General features: G+C 38.5%; 2 protein-coding genes across 2 annotated transcripts; both read right to left on the bottom strand.

The window, feature by feature from the left end:
* Positions 1 to 1589: 1589 nt before the first annotated feature.
* Positions 1590 to 4746, bottom strand: LOC145059350 (root allergen protein-like). The gene is made up of 4 exons (XM_079007204.1): positions 4651 to 4746; positions 2075 to 2159; positions 1787 to 1961; positions 1590 to 1755 (listed from the first exon to the last, which is right to left on the bottom strand). Exons 1-4 carry the CDS (start codon positions 4744 to 4746, stop codon positions 1635 to 1637), a joined length of 477 nt encoding a protein of 158 aa, XP_078863330.1. The 3' UTR covers positions 1590 to 1634.
* Positions 4747 to 9737: 4991 nt separating this feature from the next.
* On the bottom strand, positions 9738 to 10519 carry LOC145059349 (root allergen protein-like). Its single transcript, XM_079007203.1, has 2 exons — positions 10286 to 10519; positions 9738 to 10154 (listed from the first exon to the last, which is right to left on the bottom strand). Exons 1-2 carry the CDS (start codon positions 10470 to 10472, stop codon positions 9859 to 9861), a joined length of 483 nt encoding a protein of 160 aa, XP_078863329.1. The 5' UTR covers positions 10473 to 10519; the 3' UTR covers positions 9738 to 9858.
* Positions 10520 to 23968: the final 13449 nt, after the last annotated feature.

Here is a 23968-nt window from a genome sequence, read left to right as displayed (position 1 = left end):
ATAATCAATATCATTTCTTGTCTTGAATTTATAATGGTATCAGAGCAGTAATCCTACTGCTCCGAAAAAACACATGGCCGATAAGGCAAAGCACCACCAGAAGACAACAATAGCAATGTCGTTGATTACAACTCACCATATTACCTTCATCCTTCCGATCATCCTAGACAAATGTTGGTCAATGACGCATTGTCGGACAAAAACTATGCGGATTGGGTACATGAGATGGAGAATTTCTTATTCGCCTAGAATAAGATCAACTTCATCGTCGGGTCTATTGAAAACCCAGAAAAGACATCCAAGGATTACATTCCACGGATGCGAGTTGATGTGATGATTAAAGGGTGTCTTACCACCATGATGGAAAGGGAAATAAGGGACAGTGTCAAATACGCGTACACCGCTACAGATATGTGGTCTAATCTTCATGAACGATTTGGGAAAGAGAGCACACCAAGGGAATACAAACTGAAAAACATGATCGATGCCACACATCAAGTTGATGCCACTGTTTCAGCCTACACAAGGTATGTTACGGTCCTTCATTCTAATATGAACTTGGATCGATGGTATCCGACTCAGTCGGTTACTATTCATAAGTATGTTCCCTTGTAATTGTATATATAATGAATGATATTCTTATGTTGTACATGGTGAAAATAATATTATAGTTTTAACCCAAAAAATATTATTGTAATAATTAAGGTAAATAAATATTATTGTAATAGTATCATATCTTCAAGATGATACAACATATTATTATCCTTTATTGTAAAGGTTGGCCTTAAAATTTTATTGTTCGCAAGTTAAAGGATAATTAGAAATTCGTTTGAAAAATATGGACCGGGAATACCAAGAGATGTCAATGGTGTTGTTAATTACAAAATGAATTTGGTAGGAAATTTGTTGGAAAAAAGATGTGTCGATTACTTGTTGATAAACAAATATGTTGTAAATATTCCGGTTCGTAGTTGCTCAGAAATTGTCACAAAGAGCCATCTATTACTAACACCATCCAACACAATATGTTTGAGTTGGTAATCGGAAACAAACCATGAAAAATGAACCCTTTAAGATGAGAAATGTTCAGTCGGGCCTTTCCAGCATCGATCCTTAGTGGGCATACATCAATGGATGTCCCCGCCGTGCCAACTATGGACAACATTTTTGATGTCGAAATTAGACTAACAATTTACAAAATGTTTATTTACCAATAAATTATTTTAGGACGAAGTACGAGAAACACTAAATAGAGAATGTAATGTGAATCAATCAGCATACGTCTAGTAATAGTAATGACCTTTTCCAGTACAATATTTATTCTCTATCAAGTTATTACTTAAAAAAATGCCCTAAATTTTCGCATTTTATGTTATGCTTTTTGATTCAGGTTCGCTTCTTGTGTCTATTAATGTTACAGGTATGCATGAAACTTTAATAACTAACAGCCAATATCTAATTTTTATCATCGCATCCAGATAAAATACACATCAAATTAACAATGACATCACAAATGACTAAAGTAGACAAGTATCCATTTATTAAGGTGAAAAAAAGTGAAAAAAACGAGCATCAAATCTTTTCCATTTTAGCACACAATAATGAAATTGAAAACCATAGTTACTCGAGAAGAACTAGTAAGCTTCGGGATGTGCGATTGCATAGGCCTCTATTGCCTTAAAGGTGTTCTTGAATGCTTCTTTGAGAAAGTTAAGAATACCATCAGGTAGTTGGGCATCAGGGTTGCAATTAAACTCGGTCGTGTGCTTGTACACAGTTGCAAGTAAAAGTCGTGTGCTTGTACACAGATCCACCATCAACAGAAGGTTGGAACTTAACATGATGAGTGACTGAGACAATAATACCTAACAAGGCGTCACCTTCAAAGATCGTGTAGCTGACGCTAAGATTGCTTATGTGTATGGCATTGACTCTATGCTTGGAATTTTTGTACGGAAAACCTACACACGTATATTACACCAAACATTAGGGAACCATTTGTGAGAAAACTATGATCCAAAGAGTACATGAATCATATTAAATACAAAGATGTTTTTATCAACGTAATACTTACCATCACCGAAGGTAATGCTTATAATGCTTCCAACACCGCCATCACCTTCGATAATATTGATAGATTTGAAAGTTTGAGGATACAAGAAATACAACCATTACCGGCGACACTATTAGCGTCGACGAGACCTTTAGCAGCAACAAATCAAAAAGTCGCCGCTAAAGGTTCTGTCGCCGCTATCGGTGTCACCGGTAATTCTTAATTACCTGAGTCCGCGTTTTCACGTTCTGGTGAACGTCAACCGTTCGATCATTTTGCTAATCCAATGACTGAGAAACTCGTGAAAAACACAAAACCAATACCGACGACAATATGTCACTACTAAAGACCTAAATTGTCGCCACTAAAGGTAAAAAAAAAACGCGCCTTCTTTTCCCTCTACGTATGTCACAGCTAAAGATTGGATTTCGCCGGTATTGATTCTTTTGTAGCCGCTATTGGGTGTCGCCGCTAAAGGTCGACGCAGATTACAACCACTTGCTTCCTCTTTCTGTTGCGATCTTCTCTCATTTTGTTCCATTTCTCGATCATCTGCTCCGACGATTCTCCCTTCCTCCAACGATTCTCCCTCATTTAACAATATATAGTAGAAGAGATATCGCCGGCCACTGAAAACTTTCCGTCTCTGGCCACCGACATTGTTGTTGCTGTCAATTTTCTTCTCTCGGGTTCATGTTTCCTTCCTCATCTCTTCCTTTCTTTCTATTTTAATGTCGATTTCCATAAGACTTTGTGATTAATTGCATTTTTGTTTTCAAAAAAGCTATTTTCTTCTCTGGTCACCACCATTACCATCGGTTGTTGCTGTCACCGACATCAACTACCACTACCACTGTTGCAACCACTGTTGCAGCACTGAAGACTACCACCACCAGTTGAAAGAGGGAAAAGTTTTGGAAACCACATGTGCATTTTTTTGTAATTTGTTTTATATGTGTGCATTTGTGTGTGTATTCTGTATATGTGTGTGTGTATTTCATATATGTATGTGAAATATGTTATATGTGTATGTATTTCATATATATGTGTGTGAAAATTGTGTGTATTTCATATACGTGTGTGAAAATTGTGTGTATTTCATATATGTGTGTGTATAAAAAATACGTGTATATGTATATAATGTATGTATTTGTATGCATTTTGGATTATGTTCATGGTTGTTTTATGTGTATAAAAAGTATGTATATATATATATATGTGTGTGTGTGTGTGTGTGTATGATGTATGTATGTGTGTATTTATGTGTAATTTGGAGTGTGTTGATGGTTGTTTAATATGTATAAAAAGCAATGTTGTAAAAATCCCGACTAGGTCCTGATTAATCTCCGATTAATTCCTATGCGCAACTCGACCGAGTAGAAGGCTCCAAGCGATTAATTCATGCATACACAATGAGTGAAGCAGTAGAACCCAATGAAATTTTAACACTTCGAAGAAGTTATATCTTAATAGAAACTATTTAAGGTATGATTAGTCTTTTATTAATCATATTAGCCTATATTATTATATATTAGTGGTATTTATGATCTTTTATATGATAATAGTCATATTTAATTTTTTAAAATTCAACAAATTAGCAATTAATGGTCCCCGATTAATCTCCGCCTAACCGATTAATCCCTTAACCCAGTCCACCGATTAGCTAACTTTAAGCGATATTTACAACCTTGATAAAAAGCATGTATATATGTGTATAATGTATGTATGTATGTATTTATATGCAATTTGGATTGTATTTGTATACAATGTGTAAACTAAAATGTCATAATGGAAAAAATAAACAAAAAACAAGTAGGACGTTATTATTGAAATGGTATTTAATGTAAATTACTATAATAGTTCCTATATAATGTGTATTTGTAGATCATTTGGTAATTATTAGTTTGATTGTTGGTTTAATTTAGAAGGTTAATGTTACTTAGTTGGTTTGTTAATTTGATATTTGTTGATATATAGATAAATTGGTAATTGTTAGTTTTCTGATCATTTTGTAATTTTTAGTTTGGTTTAAGTTAATAGTTTAACTTATAAGTTTATATGTTGTTATTTACTATGTATTTGGAGAATCTTCGATCAATGTCCAACGATCCGAAGTCAACTGTGGAGCTTATAAGATGGAACAACAGTGGCGGGGATGATAACATGTCGTATTAGTTTTATATTTTATTAGAGATTGTACTATGACATAAATTTATAAGAATTTTGTTATTTATTTTGGTGTATGTATGGTATTATAAAACATGGATGTTATGAAATCGTTTTTCTGCATTTAACGTATCGTTTTTTCTGCATTTAATGTATCAGTTTTTTCTGCATTTAAAGTTATTATGTATGGGTTTTTGAATAGCCGAGAATGGCTGTTTTTAAAAAAAAAAAAATTAAAAAAGGCAATAGCGGCGACAGGTAGCATTAGCGGCGACATTATCATTAGCGGCGACATGTAGCATTATCGGCGACTTTTTGAGCAATAGCAACAAGGTAGTAGCGGCGACTTAATAGCGGCGATGTGTCGTCGGTAAAGGTATTAGCAGCGACTTTGGTGAGCAATAGCGGCGATTTTTGTCGCCGCTAATACTCTTTTTTCTTGTAGTGTCAAAGTCTCCATAGACCTTGAAAAGTTTATTAGCAGGAAGAGTAAAAGTGACCTCAAGTTCGGATATGATAACAGCCATTGTAAAAGTGGATAAGTAAGTAATTAAAGAAGATGAATGCTTTGTTGAATGAACGTGGTGGTATTTATAATATTAAAGGCCTGAACAAAAAAAGAATCATATAAATACAATTAGGAAATATAAAAAGATGTCATTCCCAATAAAAAAACCTAAAATATATATCCATTTGATCACGTTGATATGGAATGCTACTGCACCAAGAATCTTTCCAGAATAAGATGTTGACATCCGAACTGGGGTAAGGGCAAAAATATCCTTACAATCCATATGCAGACTATCAAGAGCTCTAACAGCCTTGGAAATATTGCACCATACTCCATTTGGGGTTTTTCTCGCGATGCACGATGCCGGTTTGTTGTACAAATTGTGAATGCTCACGATAACACATTTCCATAAACTTCCTTTGTCGTTCATAATTCTCCACCACCATTTGATTAACAGGGCAATGTTTTGAGCGAATAACGAACCAACACCTAAACCCCCTTCCGATTTTGGCGCAATAACTTTAGACCACTCAACCTAGTGAATTTTCTTTTTAAGCTCACTGCCTCCCCATAAGAATCTCCTTCTGATCTTATCAAGCTGCTAAATGATTCCCACGGGAGCTTTAAAGAGAGACATGTAATATGTAGGGAGGCTGTCCAGGACAGATTTAATGAGGGTGAGGCGTCCACCAAACGACAACGAAGTGGCCTTCCAACTTGATAATTTAGAAGATATTTTATCTAGAACAGGCTTCCAGTTCTTCTTCAGAGCCATGTTGGCACCAATTGGGACCCCCAGATAAGAAAATGGAAATTCTCCATGTAAACAACCAAGAACCTGAGCAGTATCAGACAATGTTGTCTTTGATACTCCCACACCAAATAAACATGGTTTGAAGAAGTTAACTTTTAGCCCTGAACAAATATGAAAACATTTTAGGATACGAGATAAGTTTTTCATGCAATTACAGTCCCATTCCCCAGCGAATATCACATCATCAGCATAAAAAAGGTGTGAAACTGAGGGGCCACCTCTAGGTAATTTGACCCCATGTAGTAGTGATTTTTCACATGCACTCTTTATAGCGATATTCAGTCCCTCCATGGCCAAGATAAAGAGGAACGGTGACAGAGGATCACCTTGACGAACCCCTTTAGATATTTGAAATTCATCAGTTGGAGAGCCATTTACCAAGACAGAAGCTTTTGCAGAGGATAGACAACTTAAAATCCATTTTCTCCATTTACACCCGAAATTCATTTGATCCATTACACAGTCCAAATATCCCCTGTTAATTGAATCAAAAGCTTTTTCAAATTCGACCTTGAAAAGAAACAATTTTTTCTTTTGCTGCTTTGCCCATGAAACCAATTCATTCATTTCACCTCAAATTCCCTCACTTATATTCAATCGAAATAGTTAAAAACTGTTTATTGGGAGATAGAATTTATGGCAATGGCTTTTCATGGATGTGGAGATTTGAACCAACTGGTTCAGAAGAATTAAGTGAACTGCTACAGCTATATACGGATATTGGTAACGTGAATACTGAGCAAAAATCCAAATTTGGGTTTAGTTTTTCTCTTAATCCTAGTGGTGAATATACTGTGAATTCAATGAGGAAATTATTGGAGTCTAAACTGAATCCTTTTAAAGGGGCGGCAATTTGGTGGTCAAATATAATTCCTCTGAAGGTGCGATGTTTCATATGGAGGTCGGTGTTAGGTAGAATACCGGTGGCTGAAACCTTGGCTGTAAGGGGGATAAATACCTCCAGCACCCTATGCTCTCTCTGTAACATAGAAACTGAAACGACTGATCATTTGCTCATTACTTGTGGCTATTCTAGAGTGGTGCAACATTGGATATTCAAATGGTGTAGATTGGATGACATTATGTTCTCAAGTGTTAGAGAATTCATTGACTTCGCGACTACTTCGGGAAACTGTCCTAGGAAAAAGGAGATCTTAATCACGGTGTTCTATTGCCTTGTTTGGAACATTTGGCTATCCAGGAATGACAAGATTTTCAAACATATTGATGTAAATCCTACAAAAATCGCTGATAATATAATTTCGCTCTCGTACATATGGTGCAAGCATCGAGGTGGCATTAGTTGTGGAAATTGGGTTGAATGGAGCGTTTCGCCTTTCACTCATTTTTCATCTTAATTTTTATGTTTATTCTTTTGTTCCTGTTTCCTTTTCATGTTTGTACTTGGTCTCTTTGTAGCTTCTTGCTATGAGAGTGCCCCTTTTAATGATATTTGCTTTTTCTAAAAAAAAAGATCACGTTGATATAAATGGAAATTTATTAATTTTCAAAGTTATTCCATTAAAAAATAAATATGAATAAATAATTTTAAAAATAAATAAGAATAAATTAGATGGTGTGGAAATTAAGTTTCTAGTTATTATACACACTATGAAAACACATTGTAACTTATGAACAATACTATTCATTGGCTTTGGCTAAAACCTTCAAACTTATCGGCTTTCTACTCCACCGCCTTCGTATACCAATAGTTTCCTCCATCGCTTCTACACATCATGTACTTTTCCTTTCGATTTCTTCCTTCTGAATTAGATTAGTCGAGTGGTTCGAATTCTAGAGGAAGGTTTCGTTTTCTCCTCTCCCTTCGGACTGCTAGAGGTTTGTTTTGCGGTGTTATTGGTTTTCTTATATTTGACCCATATCCTGTCCATATTTATCTTATGTTTTAGTGGATTTCTCTTGTTTTATTGCTTTCTGGTTTCTATATATTGTTGCCCCTTTTTCTCCTTGTAATTTTGAATAAAGATAATCAATATCAATTCTTATCATGAATTTATAATGGTATCAGAGCAGTGATCCTAGTGCTCCGAAAAAACACATGGCCGACAAGGCAGAAACACCACAAGATAGCGGTAGCAATGTCGTTGATTACAACTCACGATATTACCTTCATCCTTCCGATCATCCTAGACAAATGTTGGTCAATGACGCATTGTCGGACAAAAACTACGCGGATTGGGCACGTAAGATGGAGAATTTCTTATTCGCCTAAGATAAGATCAGCTTCATCGTCGGTTCAATTGAAAAACAAGAAAAGACATCCAAGGATTACATGCCATGGATGAGAGTTGATCGTGTGATGATTAAAGGGTGGCTTACCACCATCATGGAAAGGGAAATAAAGGACAATGTCTAATACGCATACACCGCGACAGAGATGTGGTCTAATCTTCATGAACGATTTGGGAAAGAGAGCGCACCAAGGGAATACGAACTGAAAAACAAGATCTATGCCACAAATCAAAATGGGGCCACTGTTTCAGCCTATGCAAGGTAGGCAGAGAGGGTATTGACGGGAGGGTGAGTAGGAGCTGTGGACGCAAGTAAGGCAGAGAGGGTATTAACGGGATATTCCTTAAATTGAACATGTAAATCGGTCATTCCAATTCGTATGTCTCGGTTGTTCATTCTATTATGAACTTGGATCAATGGAATCCGGCTCAGTTGGTTACTATTCATAAGTATGTTCTATTCATAAGTATGTTGCCTTTTAAATGTATGTATAATGAATGATATTCTTATGTTGTACATGGTGAAAATAATATTATAGTTTTAACCCAAAAGAATATTATTGTAATAAGGTAAATAAATATTATTGTAATAGTATCATATCTTCAAGATGATACAACATATTATTATCCTTTATTGTAAAGGTTGGCCTTAAAATTTTATTGTTTGCAAGTTAAACGGTTATATATTAGAAATTTGTTTGTAAAATATGGACCGGGAATACCAAGGGATGTAAATGGTGTTGTTAATTATAAATGGAATTTGGTAGGAAATTTGTTGGAAAAAAGATGTGTCGATTATTTGTTGATAAACATATATGTTGTAAATATTGGGGTTCGTAGTTGCTCAGATATTGTCACAAAGAGCCATCTATTACTAAGACGATCCAACACAATATGTTTGAGTTGGTAATCCGAAACAAACCATGAAAAATGAACATTTGAACCCTTTAAGTCGAGAATTGTTCGGTCGGGCCTTTCCAACATCGGTCCATAATGGGCATACAGCAATGGACGCCCCCGCCGAGCCAACTATGGACGACATTTATGATGTCGAAATTAGATTAATTAATGATTTACAAAATGTTTATTTTACGAATAAATTATTGTAAGACGAAGTATGAGAAACACTAAATAGAGAATGTAATATGAATCAATCAGTATACGTCTAGTAATTGTAATATTGACCTTTTCCTGTACGATGTTTATTGTCTACCAAGTTATTACTTAAAAAAATGCCCTAAATTTTTGCATTTTATGTTATGCTTTTATGATAATTTCTAAATTAAACTAAAAGTTCAATTGTCATCCTACAATGAGTGAGATAACAAATGGGCAACAAGCTGTGCCGCTAAGCCTTTTTGAACGGTAAAACTAATTCTTTTAAAAACTAATTCATTACTATGCATGATTCGTTGTACTCTTTTAAGAAGTTCTACCGCATCCGGTGCGAGGAAACCAAACGTATCAAATGCAAATGGTATGAACACGTGTTGATTTTCCATGCACGATCTCTCATGTTTGGTGACTTTGCTTGTGGCTGCTTTTAAAGCAGCATGTCCCGTTGTGAAACCCCCAGCCCTCAGGCCCACAAGAGGGGATACCCCTGTAAGATCGACACATGCATGTTTCCCTCTGACCCATCCAAAAATCAAAATGTCAGCCGGTCTGAGGGTTGACCTTCCTTCTGTCGGGTCAGTCAAGAAATTAACAGGTACCTCTTTCTTAGCGGAAATCGAGTACAATATTTATTCTCTACCAAGTTATTACTTAAAAAATGCCCTAAATTTTCGCATTTATGTTATGTTTTTTGATTCAGGTTTCGCTTCTTGTGTCTACTAATGTTACAGGTCTGCGTGAAACTTTAATAACTAACAACCAATATCTAACTTTTATCATCACATCCAGATAAAAAACACATCAAATTAACGATGACATCACGAATGACAAAAGCAGACAAGTATCCATTTATTTAGGTGAAAAAAAAGTGGAAAACACGAGCATCAAATCATTTCCATTTTAGCACACAATAATGAAATTGAAAACCATAGTTATTCGAGAAGAACTAGTAAGCTTCCGGATGTGCGATTGCATAGGCCTCTATTGCCTTAAAGGTGTTCTTGAATGCTTCTTTGAGAAAGTTAAGAATACCATCAGGTAGTTGGGCATCAGGTTTGCAATTAAACTCAGTCGTGTGCTTGTACACAGATCCACCATCAGCAGAAGGTACGAACTTAACATGATGAGTGACTGAGACAATAATACCTAACAAGGCGTCACCTTCAAAGATCGTGTAGCTGACGCTAAGGTTGCTTATGTCTATGGCATCAACTCTATGCTTGGAATTTTTGTACGGAACACCTACACATGTATATTACACCAAACATTAGGGAACCATTTGTCAGAAAACTACTGATATTTTTTATACGATCCAAAGAGTACATGAATCATATTAAATACAAAGATGTTTTTTTTATCAACGTAATACTTACCATCACCGAAGGTAATGCTTATAATGCTTCCAACACCGCCATCACCTTTGATAATATCGATAGATTTGAAAGTTTGAGGATCTACCTTAGGTGCAAGGGTGTCAAAGTCTCCATAGACCTTGAAAAGTTTATCAGCGGGAAGAGAAGAAGTGACCTCAAGTTCGGATGTGATAACAGCCATTGTCATACAATTTGTAAAAGTTGGTAAGTAAGTAATTAAAGAAGATGAATGCTTTGTTGATTGAACGTGGTGGTATTTATAATATTAAAGGCTTGAAAAAACAAGAATCATATAAATACAATTAGAAATTAAAATATAAACTGATGCCGTTCCCCATAAAAAAAACTAAAATATATATCCATGTGATCACGTTTATGTAAATGGAAATTTATTAATTTTCAAAGTTATTCCTTTTAAAAATAAATAAGAATAAATACTTTTAAAAATAAATAAAAATAAATTAGATAGTGTGGAACTTAAGTTTATACTGTAGTTATTATACATACTGTGAAAACACATGGCAACTTATGAACAGTATTGCTCATCGGCTTCGGCTAAAACCTTTAAACTTGTCGTCTTTCTACTCCACCACCTTCGTATATCAATAGTTTTCCTCCACCGCCTCTGCACATCGTGTACTTCTCCTTTCGATTTCTCCCTTCTCAATTAGATCAGTCGATTGGTTCAAATTCATGAGGAAGGTTTCGTTTTCTCCTCTCGCTTCCGACTGCTAGAGGTTTGTTTTGTGGTGTTATTGGTTTTCTTATAATTGACCCATATCGTGTCCATATTTATCTTATGTTTTAGTGGACTTTCTCTTGTTTTATTTCTTTCTCGTTTCTATATATTGTTGCCCCTTTTTCTCCTTGTAATTTTGAATCGAGATAATCAATATCAATTCTTATCTTGAATTTATAACGATATCAGTGATACCGTTAGAAGACAGCGGTAGCAATGTCGCTGATTACAACTCACTATATTACCTTCATCCTTCCGATAATCCTAGACAAATGTTGGTCAATGACGCATTGTTGGACAAAAACTATGCAGATTGGGCATAGGAGATGGAGAATTTCCTATTCGCCAAGAATAAAATCGGCTTCATCAACGGGTCTATTGGAAAACCAAAAAGGACATCCAAGGATTACATGCCATGGATGAGAGTTGATGCGATGATTAAAGAGTGGCTTACCACCGCCATCGAAATGGAGATAAGGGATAGTGTCAAATACGCGTACACCGCTCCAGAGATGTGGTTCAATCTTCATGAACGATTTGGGAAAAAGATAGCACCAAGGGAATACGAACTGAAAAATAAGATTGATGCCACACGTTAAGATGGTGCAACTGTTTCAACATACTACACAAAGCTTTGTTCACTATGGGATGAAATCCAGTCGGTGTTTCCCACTCCACGGTGCACGTGTAACGGGTGTACGTGTGACATTGGCAAATGCCTTGTTGCGCATCAAGAGAAAGAAAGCTTGTATGAGTTCCTTATGGGTCTTGATAACTGTGTAACATTCAGGTATTGGTAAGTTCCTCTTATAGCCCTAATGTAAAATTCTTTCAAAATTGGTCCCTTGGTTAGTATGCAGGGCGTAATCAATGGGTACTCTTAGCCTACTAGTCAAACATCTGGTCGCGGGACTTAACCATGAACACGGGGCGTACATGAGTCTGAGAAAAACCCTAGTTTTTATGGTTTGCACCCTATTTAAGGACCTTAACTCCTCCAAGGCTTTACCATTTCAACATCAGTTTCCCTTGTTGTGCTAATCTCGAACCCTAAGCCACCTTGAGTGCATTTGTGATATTTCTCAAGAGTTTTTGGTGTTCTTTAGAGTCTTTGAAAAAGAAGGAAGCTTGGGTAGAAGCAAGGACGTGGGAAGAGCTTGTAGCTCCAGAAGTTTGGCACCATTTCTAACCCATTGAAGGTATAACGTTTAAAACTTGATCATTGCATACTTACATCTAGGTTTAGGGTAGAAAATGGTATATTTTAGTCCCATAGTTTGGATTCTTGGAGTCAAGCAACTTCAGACCATATAAGTTGTCCTTTTGAGCTCTTGGAGGTGTTTTGAGTCATAAGAATCGGACCTTGATGGTTAAGCCTCAGCCATGCAAGTGTTAAGAACCATCCAAGTGTGTTTATGGACTTGATTCATATTTTAGGCCCTATCCTTGCATGCAAAATCATAAAGTTTGCAACTTTATGGCTTAGGACGTTTTTAGAGGCCTGGATCTAAATTTTGAACGTTAGGTCTTAATAGATTAAGACATGGAAGGGAATATGGGTTGGGAGACCAGTACGCCATGCATACTCCAATGTACGCTGCACGTACTAGGTTAACGCCTCGACCCCTGGTCAACACCAGCATACGTTGTGCGTACAAGCCAATTACATCGTGCATACACAGTCAGTGGGCCTAGAAGATTTTTGGATACGCTTGGCGTTGGGATTTGGACTTGAGTAAGTTGGGCCTCGGGCCCATCTTATTCTAGCAAGTCATTTTTTGGGCCTTATGCCAAGTTAGATGTTCTTGGGCCTTAGAGGCCGCATTGTGGGCTTGGATGCCTTTTTGGATTTTTGTGGAGTTTGGCCTTGGAGGATTGGATGCCCAATAAGGCAAAGGTAAGGGAACCCGTTTGCCTTAAGTCAATAATTAGGGTGGGTTTTGGACCTTCGGGTTAGAATATGGCCTAATTTCTAATTAGGGTTTTATGTTTGTATGATAGGGAGATGAGTCCGCGAGTCATTCGTTGAGTGCGATTTTATACCCACAATCTGAGGTGATTCTTGTTTCTTAGTATCCGTGGGTCAAAGGAACCAAGGTCGTCCCACTAGTTTATGTTGTAGTATGATGATTGTCTTTGTGACAATTGTTAGTTATGTCTGTATTTGCTTGATGACTCTGTGATATATGTTATGATATTATGTGATAGTAATAGGGGTGAAATAAACCTAGTATCCTGTTGAAATAGACTGAAGAGGAGTGCAAGCACCCATATATGCTTGATAGTATTTGGTTGAGATAGACCCAAAGGGTAGGCAAGCACCCATATATGCTTGGTAGTATCCAATTGAAATGAACCGAAGTGGCTGGCCAGCACCTAGATACGCTTGTCAGTATTTTTGTTTTGTAAGTGGTATTTTGGGGGAACTCACTAAGCTTTGTGCTTACAATTTTCAGTTTATGTTTTAGGTACATCCACTTCGAGGGGGAAGGGCCTGGCCTCATTGCACCACATAACTCTATGTTTCTCCGCACTTGGTGATTAGGAATTGTACTATGATAACATGATACATTTATACTCTTTTAACTATTTGGATATCAGATTCTTATGAATTGAATGAATTTAAAAACAAAATTTTATCTTTATTTTTGAGATGTTACAAGTTGGTATCAAAGCCTTGGTTTGAGGGATTCGAGTATACTCTCAGGTGTGCCTGGACTCAAATTGAGGATTATACTGCTTCTATCACCACTTCACAGACATTAGACAAAATTAGATTTCATTGCAATCAGAAGGGTCACAAAAAGGCCAACTGGCTAAGTCTAGCATCAAGAGGACCAGTGGTAGCACTAGTTCCAACGATCTTACGGATCACAGATGGCCGCCAGGGCAAGGCGGATGCTCCTGCAGTGAGGAGTCGGGCCTTTTAGTTGACCGCCGAGGAGGCGTGAGCTACACCAGATGTGGTGAAAAGTATGTCTCTTCCCCTTAACTATTTATTTATGTCGATTTCTTTGCTTATATTTTCTATTTTTTATTTTAGGATCGTTCCTTGTGAACGGTATCCCTGCGTTGGTATTATTTGATTTGGAGGCTACCTGATCGTTCGTGTCTCTTGCACTCAACAAGAGGTTTATTGGAGCTCTGATTGAGTTGGATCATCCATTAGAAGTCGAGATTACAAATGACCAATATGTCTAGGCATTGAGGGTTCATCGGGTTGTGTTCTAGGGATGTTTAATGAGCGGTATCCGATCGATTTAATTCCAATTCACTTACGTGGGAACAAGTTGTAATGGGGATGGATTCACTAAGCCCTAATGGGGGGTTATTAATTGTGAGCGACAGATGGTATGTGTTCGGACCACAAGTGGGGGGGGGAGTTGGGGGTTTATGGAGAGGGCGCTCAACGCGGGCCGTCCTATGCTCAGCCGCTAGGGCCATACACTATCTTCATAAGGTTTTCCAGTTTCATCGCATATGTTATGGATACCCAAGATAAGGGTAAGGCGTCGGTTGACGATGTGCCAATTATGTGGGAGTACCCCAAACGTTTTTCCATATGATTTGCATGGGGTGCCTCTAGAGAGACAGGTGGAGTTCTGAATTGATTTGGTTCATGGTGCGACTTTGATAGCCAAGGAACCATATCGGTTAGCTCCACCAGAGATGCATAAGTTGTTTACACAGCTACAGGAGCTGTTAGACAAGGGATTCATCCGACCTAGTAGCTCACCATGGGGGTGCTCTAATCCTGTTTGTGAAAAAGAAGGATGGGTTGCATCGGATGTGTATTGAGTACCGGGAGATGAATAAGCTAACGGTGAAGAACCATTACCCACTCTCGAGGATTGATGACTTGTTCGACCAGCTTCAGGGTGCGTCTTGGTTTTCCAAGATTGATCCACGTTCGGGTTATCATCAGATGAGGGTAAGAGAGGACGATATATAGAAGACAGCCTTCCAGAATCGCTATGGTCATTACGAGTTCGTTGTGATGCCCTTCGGACTCACTAATGCTCCAGCCATGTTCATGGACCACATGAACCGTGTGTGTTGACCGATGTTGGATCGGTTCGTGATTGTATTCATCGATGAAATCCTGGTTTATTCCAAGACCCAGTAGCAGCATGAGGAGCACTTGCGAGAGGTGTTAGAGACCCTGAGGAGGGAGAGATTGTATGCGAAGTTCTCCAAGTGCGAGTTCTAGTTACGCGAGGTGCAATTTCTGGGGTTCCTTGTCAACTAGAATGGTATTCTTGTCGATCCGACCAAAGTGGAGGCTGTCATGAGGTGGGAAATTCCGAGGTCTCCATCTGAGATTCGGAGTTTCCTTGGGTTGGTAGGATATTACATGAGATTTATTCAGGATTTCTTTAAGATAGTGGTTCCACTGACCCAACTGAGGAAGAAGACTGCCACTTTTCACTGGGGGCTTGAGCAACAATCATCGTTTGAGACCCTAAGACAGAGATTATGTGATGTGTCAATTTTGACCTTGCCAGAGGGTGTCGAGGATTTTGTGGTTTACTGTGATGCGTATATGATGGGATTGTGCACGGTCTTGATGTAGAGGCGTCGTGTTATTGCTTACGCCTCGAGGCAGCTGAAGCCTCATGAGGCGAATTATCCAACATATGATTTGGAGCTAGGGGCGGTGGTTTCCGCCTTCAAGATTTGGCGACATTATCTCTATGGGGTCCGTTGTACTATGTATACGAATCACAAGAGCATGAGGTACTTGATGGATCAGCTGAATCTGAATACGAGGTAGCGTCGGTGGTTGGATGTTGTAAAGGATTATGATTGTGAGATCCTTTACCACTCGGGGAAGGCCAATGTGGTGGCTGATGCTCTTAGCTGCAAGATAGTCGCGGCTCCAATCCGGGATATTTGTCTTAGAATGACAGTGATTATCAAATTCTGAAGCGGATTTGAGATGCACAGATCGAGGATTTAAAGGAAGAGCACTAAAAGAGTGAGTGCATCGTGGGTTAGGTGGTTTACTTCGACTATGATAGTTGACGTTTGTTGACTCTCCGTTGGAGAGTGTGGGTTCCATATCAGGGTGGTGTGCGTCAGGTTCTGATGGAGGAGGCGTACAAATTGAGATTCTCCATTCATCCCAAGGCGACGAAGATGTATATGGATCTTCCTCCAGACTATTGGCGGCCCTTCATGAAGTGGGATGTAGCTTGGTACGTGGAGAGATGCTTGACTTTCTTGAAAGTCAAGGCTAAGCATCAGCGACCTCACGACAAGATACAACCATTGGATATTCTCATTTGGAAATGGGAGGAGATTACCATGGACTTCATTACGAAGTTGCCTCAGACTGCACGCGGTGTGGAATCAATTTAGGTCATCATGGATCGATTGACCAAGATTGTGCATTTTATCCTGATCCGGGAGAGTATCTCTGCGGAGAAGTTGGCTGAGGTATACATCAGGGAGGTTGTGGCATGGCATGGGGTGCCGGTTTCAGTGGTTTCTGATAGGTACGTTTGGTTTACTTCCAGATTTTTTTAAGAGATTTCATGACGAGTTCAGTGCTCGTCTGCTTTTCAGCACGACCTTTCACCGCCAAACAGATGGCTAGAGCGAGCGAACCATCCAGATATTGGAGGATATGTTGCGAGCGTGTGTTCTGGATTTCGGTGGTAGCTAGGATTCATATCTTCCATTAGCGGAATTCTCTTATAACAATAGCTACCATGCCAGCATCGATCAAACTCCTTTTGAGATGCTCTATGGGAGGAAATGCAAGACCCCGATATGCTGGGGTGAGGTCGGTCAACGAGTTATGGGGAGTACCAAGGTGGTACTCAAGACGACCGAGTTGACTCTTCAGGTTCATAGTAGACTTCAGACACCTCAGAGTTGGCAGAAAAGGTATGTCGACAAGCGCTAATCAGACTTGGAGTTTCAGTTTAGGGACATGGTTCTCCTGAAGTTGTCACCTTGGAAAAGTGTCATTCGAATCAGGAAGCACGACAAGCTGGGCCCTATGTATATCGGTCCACTCAGGGTTACAACTCAAGTGGGCTGGGTGGTATATCGACTAGATCTTCCAGAGCAGCTTATTCAGACTCAAAATACTTTCCATGTCTCGCGGCTACGTGAATGTTTGGCAAATGATTCCGCAGTGGTTCAATTGGAGGATATTCAAGTGGATGAACGCTTAAACTATATTGAGAGATCGGTGGGCTGGGTGACATATTGACTAGATCTTCCAGAGTAGCTTATTCAGACTCAAAATATTTTCAATGTCTCGCGGCTACGGGAATGTTTGGCAAATGATTCCGCAGTGGTTCAATTGGAGGGTATTCAGGTGGATGACCGCTTGAACTATATTGAGAGATCGGTGGCGATCCTTGACTGGAAGACGAAAAACCTGGAGGTACAAGGTTGTTGTGTTGGTGAAAGTCCAGTGGGAACAACGCAAGGGTTCAAAGTGGACGTGTGAGCCAGAGGATGAGATGAGGGAGCATTACCCGAAGTTATTTGGAGCAGCAGACTTTAAGGACGAAGTTTGATTCAAGTAGGGAGAATTGTAACATTCAAATTTTGTTAAGTTCCTCTTTTAGCCCTAATGCAAAATTCTTTCAAAATTGGTCCTTTGGTTAGTACATGAGGTGTACTCAATGGGTACACAAAACGTACGAGCCATATATCTAGTCGCAGGACTTAACCACGTACATGGGGCGTACCTAGAGTACCCATGGCGTACGTGAGTCTGAGAAAACCCTAGATTTTAGGGTTTGCACCCTATAAAAGGACATTAAGTACCCCAAATCCTATACATTTTCAGCCTCCATTGCCCTTGTTGTGATAATCTCAAACCTTAAGCCACCTTGAGTGCATTTGTGAGGTTTCTTGAGAGTTTTTGTTGTTCTTTAGAGTCTTTGAATAAGAAGGAAGCTTGGGAAAAAGTAAGGACGTGGGAAGAGCTAATAAATCCATACGTTTGGCACCATTTCTAACCTATTGAAGGTATAAAGTTTAAACCTTGATCATTGCATGATTAGATCTAGTTTTAGAGTAAAAAATGGTATCTTTTAGTCCCATAGTTTGGATTCTCGGAGTTTAGCAAATTTGGACCATATGATCTATCTTTTGAGCTCTTGGAGGTGTTTTGAATCATAAAAATCAGACCATGATGGTTAAGCCTCAACCATGCAAGTGTTAGGAACCATCCAAGTGTATCTATGGACTTAATTCATGTTTTGGGCCCCATACTTGCATGCAAAAGCATAAAGTTTGCAACTTTATGGATTAGGACGTTTTTAGGGACCTAGATCTATGTTTTGAATGTTAGGTCTTAATGGATTAAGACATGGAAGTGAATATGGGTTGGCAGACCAGTACGCCATGCATACTCCAGTGTACACTGCACATACTGGGCCAGCGCCTCGATCCCTGGTCAACACCAGCATACGATGGGCGTACAAGCCAAGTAGACCGCATGTACGCAGTAAGTAGGCCTAGAAGATTTTTGGGAACACTTGGTGTTGGCCTTTGGACTTGAGTAAGTTGGGCCTTAGGCCCACCTAATGTAGCACATCATTTTTTTGGGCTTTAGGCCAAGTTAGTTGTTCTTCGGCCTTTGTGGCCCCATTGTGGGCGTGGATGCCTTTTTGGATTTTTTTGGAATTGGGCCTTGGAGGATAGGAGACCCAATAAGGCAAAGGTAAGGGAGCCCTTTTTCCTTAAGTCAATAATTACGGTTTTGGACCTTTGGGTTAGAATGTAGCCTAATTTCTAATTAGGGTTTTATGTTTGTGTGATATGGGGAGGAGTTCGTGAGTCATCCGTTGAGTGCAATTTGATACTCATAGTCTGAAGTTAGTTTTCCTTCGCATTATCCATAGGTCGAAGGCACCAAGTTCTACCCACTAGTTTATGTTGTAGTATGCTGATTGTCTTTGTGAAAACTATGAGTTATGTCTGTATTTGCTTGATGACTCTATGATTTATATTATGATATTATGTGGTAGTAGTAGGGGTGAAATAGACCAGGTATTCGATTGAAATAGACCGAAGGGGAGTGCAAGCACCCAGATATGCTTGATAGAGTATTGTTGAGAAAGACCAAAAGGGTAAGCAAGCACCCAGATATGCTTGGCAGTATCCGATTGAAATAGACCGAAGGGGCAGGCCAACACCTAGATATGCTTAGCGGTATGTTTGTTTTGTATGTGGTATTTTAGGGGAAGTCACTAAGCTTTGTGCTTATAGTTTTCAGTTTATGTTTTAGGTACTTCCAGTTCGAGGGTGGAAGGGTACGGCCTGATCGCAACACATCACTCTATGTTTTCCTGGACTTAGTTATTTTATGAATTGTACTCTGATAACATGAGACATTTATACGCATTTGACTATTTGGATATCAGATTCTTATGAATTGAATAAATTTAAAATCAAAATGTTATCTATATTTCTAGGATGTTACAAACGGGTTCGGAGTCATTATGTCCAACTCGGGTCTCGGAACAGCATACCATCTCATTGTAGAAGATCAACAACACAAACTAATAACCGAAGACAAGAAACCTGCTATCGAAGCCGCCGCCTTTAAGTTTTTCGTTCCTCCAAAACGTGACACCTCTTCCTTTCCACAATAGAAAACAAAGGTCCATTAAAAACGACAATAAACAAGAAGAAGAGGTACAATATTGTAGTCACTATAATCATGATGGACATAATCGAGAGGGTTGCTTCAAACGAATTGGTTATCCTGAGTGGTGGCCAGGGAAAGTGAATGAAGACAAGAAAAATCCAAGGGCCTCCTACATTGAAGGTGGTTCGATTCCCATTCCAGGACTCACTGTTGAGTAATACAATGCCTTCTTGAAACATTTTGAATGTGGAACCAACACAGGTGGTGAAGGGAAGCAATGAGTATCGAACATGACAGGTAGATTTAATAATAAGGTTGATTGGATTATTGATTCATGGGCCACCGACCACACAACCTATCTGTGTAATATTCTTGTTAACAAAAGAAAAGACCCACTTGAAATGCCTGTGATTATTCCTAATGGAGATACCATCCAGGTTGAGGGTAAGGATGATTACACTCTACGGCGAGGCACCAAAATCGAATGGATATTGCAGGTTCTGAACTTTACTTGCAATATCTTATTCGTTAGATGATTAACAAAAATTCTTCAATGTTCTGTGACATTTTTTCTTGATTTTTGTGTAATGCATGGTCTTCGTTCGAGGAACTTGATTGGTGCGGTAAGTGCAAGGGGGGTCTATACCGAATGGGGATGTTTGGAGGAAGTAAAACTACAGCGGTTACTATTGAAAGATGGCATAAGAGGCTAGGTCACACATCTCAAGAAAAACTAGCTAAAGTCGAGTTTCTCAAAGGTGTTTCTTTTAATCTTAGAAATAGTGTTTGTGATTCTTGTTCCCAGGCTAAACATACGAGATCTCCTTTTTCGTTAAGTGAAATTAAAACCAAAGAATGTTTTGAGTTATTACATTGTGATATATGGGGCAAATATTGTATTCCTTTATTTTCTGGAGCGAAGTATTTTTTAACTGTTGTGGATGATTTCGGTAGAAATGTTTATATTTTTCTCCTTAATTATAAAAGTGATACTAGTACTTGTTTGGTGAATTTTTGCAAAACGATTGAAAAGCAGTTCAGCAAAACCATCAAAAGAATAAGATGTGACAATGGTGGGGAATTTACATCAGGTCTTATGTTGAATTTTTACACCAAGCAAGGTAATTTGTTAGAAACCACATGTCCTCATACGTCTCAACAAAATGGGGTTGTTGAGCGCAAGCATCAACACTTACTTGATACTGCTCGAGCTCTATGTTTCGAAGCTAATTTTCGAAAGCGTTTTTGGGGGGAATGAACGGCTACATATATTATTAACCGATTACCCTCTAAAACTCTTGGTGATAAAACTCCATATGAATTGCTATATAATCAAAAACACGAATATGATAACATGAGGGTCTTAGGCTGTCTTACTTAATTTTGGAGTATCAAAACAAAGGGTGACAAACTGAAAGCAAGGGGGAGGCTTGGACTATTCCTTGATTAACCTCAAGGAATAAAAGGCTACAACATATTTGATATTAATAACAAGAAAATTGTGGTGTCACTAGATGTAAAGTTCCATGAAAGCACTTTTACTTTTGCAGTTCAAACCCAAGCTTCAAAAGATGATTTTGACATCTTTATTCCAATACAATCCTACAGTATTGAAGGGCCAAATCATGAGTAGATTACCATACATAATGAGGTGGAAGATAATGGGCCTGACTCTAGCCTACAAGACTTGGGTGGACACATAATGGATAACGATGGGAGTGCTCCTGATACTAGTCATGAAGAGATACCTCCTCAAAATCTTGAAACACACACTGATCTGGGATATTCGGCCAAAGAGGGACCGGACGCAACCCAAACGCCTGAATAATTTCATTGTTGAACTTCCCCCTTCGGTTGACCATGCACATACCACATCAACTCAAGGCGCCGCAACCGTACATCCAATTACCAACTATCTTTCTTATAATATTTTGCTAACACTCACAAAACCTTTCTTGGCGGCCATCACCACCACTGATGAGCCCAAAACCTTTAAACAAGGCACGCAAGACCCAAACTGTATTGAAGCGATGAAAAAGGAGATTCAAGCTCTTGAAAAAACAACACATGGACTATTGAGTCTTTGTCAAAGGGAAAATGAGTTTACAAGATCAAATACAAGCCAAATGGGGATATCAAAACATATAAAGCGAGACTCATCACAAAAGGGTTCATTCAAATCGAAGTAGAAGACTTTCATGACACTTTTACATCGGTGGCTAAATTAGCAACAGTTCGAACATTATTGTTTGTAGCTACTAAAAACAATTGCTTCATCCACCAGCTCAATGTCAACAACTCTTTTCTTCATGGTGATCTTGATGAAGAAGTATACATGAATATTTCGCAAGGTTTTTCCACAAAGAAAGAAGATCATGTTTGTCGACAACGAACATCTCTCTCTAAGGTCTCAAACAAGCCTCTCGAAACTATTATCAAAAATTTACTTCTGCCCTTCTCATTCTTGGCTTCACATCATCCAAAGCAGATCATTCCCCTTTTCTCTACAAAAATTACGATACCTTCCTTTCTATTCTCATATACGTCGATGACGTCATCATTGTTGGAAACAATTCTAAGAAGATACATGAAGTCAAACAATGTTTATATGACAGATTCAACATCAAAGATCTTGGAGAACTGAAATATTTTCTTGGGATAGAGGTGGCCCGGATCACTTGTGGTCTTGTTTTAAGTCAACGGAAGTACATTCTTGATATTTTAAACGATAGTGGCATGGAAGTTTGTCGCCCGAGTTCATTTCCTATTAAACAAAATCTCAAGCTCGTTACGGATGACCAAGAACACAAGGTTAATGATAGTACCTCTCAACGCCTCTTTTGGTGTCTTCTTCACCTCCAGGGTACTCATATATCTAGACATATCATACTCGGTTAATACTCTTAGTCAATTTGTCTCGGATCCCCGTTATAATCATTTGAATGCCATGTTTAGAGTTCTTTGATATCTCAAGGCCAATCCCGGTCAGGACATAATTTTATCGAAAGCAGGTGGCGTAAATTTGGTTACATATGCTGATTCAGACTGGCTTGGTTGTCCTCTTACTAGGTGTTTCTCGAACCGGTTACCTGGTCCTTCTCAGTGGTGCCCCCAACTCATGAAAAAACAAAAGGCATTCCGTTGTCTCATGCTCATCCGTTGAAGCTGATATCATGCCATGTTTGCAACTGTTAGTGAAATCATCTGGTTGCGATGGCTTTTACTATAGTTGGGTCTTTCACAACTTGGCTTTACTACTTTTTTCTGTGACAACCTAGAAGCTCGACATATTTCCAACAATCCGGTTTTTCTTGAACGTACTAACCATGTTGAAATGGACTGTTTCTTTGTTCGTGAACATGTTGAATCGAAGGAAATTTACCCTATGATCGACTTAAAACTTCAACTTTTTGATCTCCTCACAAAGGGGCTTGGAGCTTCGGAGCTTCGTTTCTTACTTGATAAGCTGGGCGTTGTCAATTTACACGCCTTAACCTAAGGGAAAGTATTGGTTTTCTTATATCCTCGCCATATTGATTTCCTGTTTTAGTGGACTTTCTCTTGCTTTATTGCTTTCTCGCTTCTATATATTGTTGCCCCTTTTCTCCTTCTAATTATGAATCAAGATAATCAATATCAATTCATATCTTGAATTTATAAGGTGTGTTTTAAATGATTAGATTTCTTTCTTTCTCCGATTTTGGTTATTGGGTGTTGCAACCACCTTATCTCTCATTCTCTCTCGTCGATCGCTTTTATTTCCAGGATAGTTCCATAAAATTGAATAGTAGTTATTATCAGTTATTTTGTTGCGTAGAAATCGGCCGCCATACCTGTCATGCTTCTACTCTATCTTTTCCATTGATCGTCAAACGTCTTTCCACTGGAGAGTTTAAAGTTGTAACGTCCCAAAAAATATAAATAGATTTTTCAATTTTAAAATATAATAATCAATTAACCTTTTCTTCAAAAAAAACGTTGAGTATTGTTTGATTGATTGAATCCATACATTATCGGAGTTAAATTTACAAAACCGCGGAAAAAAATATCTTGGATACGTGTGTACAGTATCGCTGAACTCTTCTCACAAGAGACTTGCAAAATGTTTATTCCACAACCATAAGCATAAATCTTATGAGTTCCTCAGTATACCACATATTCCGCCATTCATAAAATGCATGCATAAAAAATCTCAACTCTAGCGTCAAGTAAATAAAACTCCTATCCACATATACGTATCATATACAATGAGCCCAACCCAACTTGTAAGGACCTAAATTTACGTTCGTTAGTGATGTTAGCTTTCTTATAACGAATATTTATT

Source organism: Lactuca serriola, chromosome 6 (assembly GCF_051521515.1).
Source record: "Lactuca serriola cultivar US96UC23 chromosome 6, Lser_US96UC23_V15, whole genome shotgun sequence".
NCBI classification, from domain to species: Eukaryota; Viridiplantae; Streptophyta; class Magnoliopsida; order Asterales; family Asteraceae; genus Lactuca; species Lactuca serriola.
Note: the sequence above shows the minus strand (reverse complement) of the source record. Positions and strands in the feature narration are given on the sequence as shown.

What these genes read in the sequence shown, in the direction of transcription:
- LOC145059350 (XM_079007204.1), bottom strand. Translation starts at nt 4,746, where the DNA reads ATGGCTGTTATCATATCCGAACTTGAGGTCACTTTTACTCTTCCTGCT. An exon ending in TTGACACTACAAGAAAAAAG is followed by an intron (nt 2,160 to 4,650) that starts AGTATTAGCGGC and finishes TGGTTGTATTTC; the next exon opens with TTGTATCCTCAAACTTTCAA. An exon ending in AAGCATTACCTTCGGTGATG is followed by an intron (nt 1,962 to 2,074) that starts GTAAGTATTACG and finishes ATACGTGTGTAG; the next exon opens with GTTTTCCGTACAAAAATTCC.
- LOC145059349 (XM_079007203.1), bottom strand. Translation starts at nt 10,472, where the DNA reads ATGACAATGGCTGTTATCACATCCGAACTTGAGGTCACTTCTTCTCTT. An exon ending in AAGCATTACCTTCGGTGATG is followed by an intron (nt 10,155 to 10,285) that starts GTAAGTATTACG and finishes ATACATGTGTAG; the next exon opens with GTGTTCCGTACAAAAATTCC.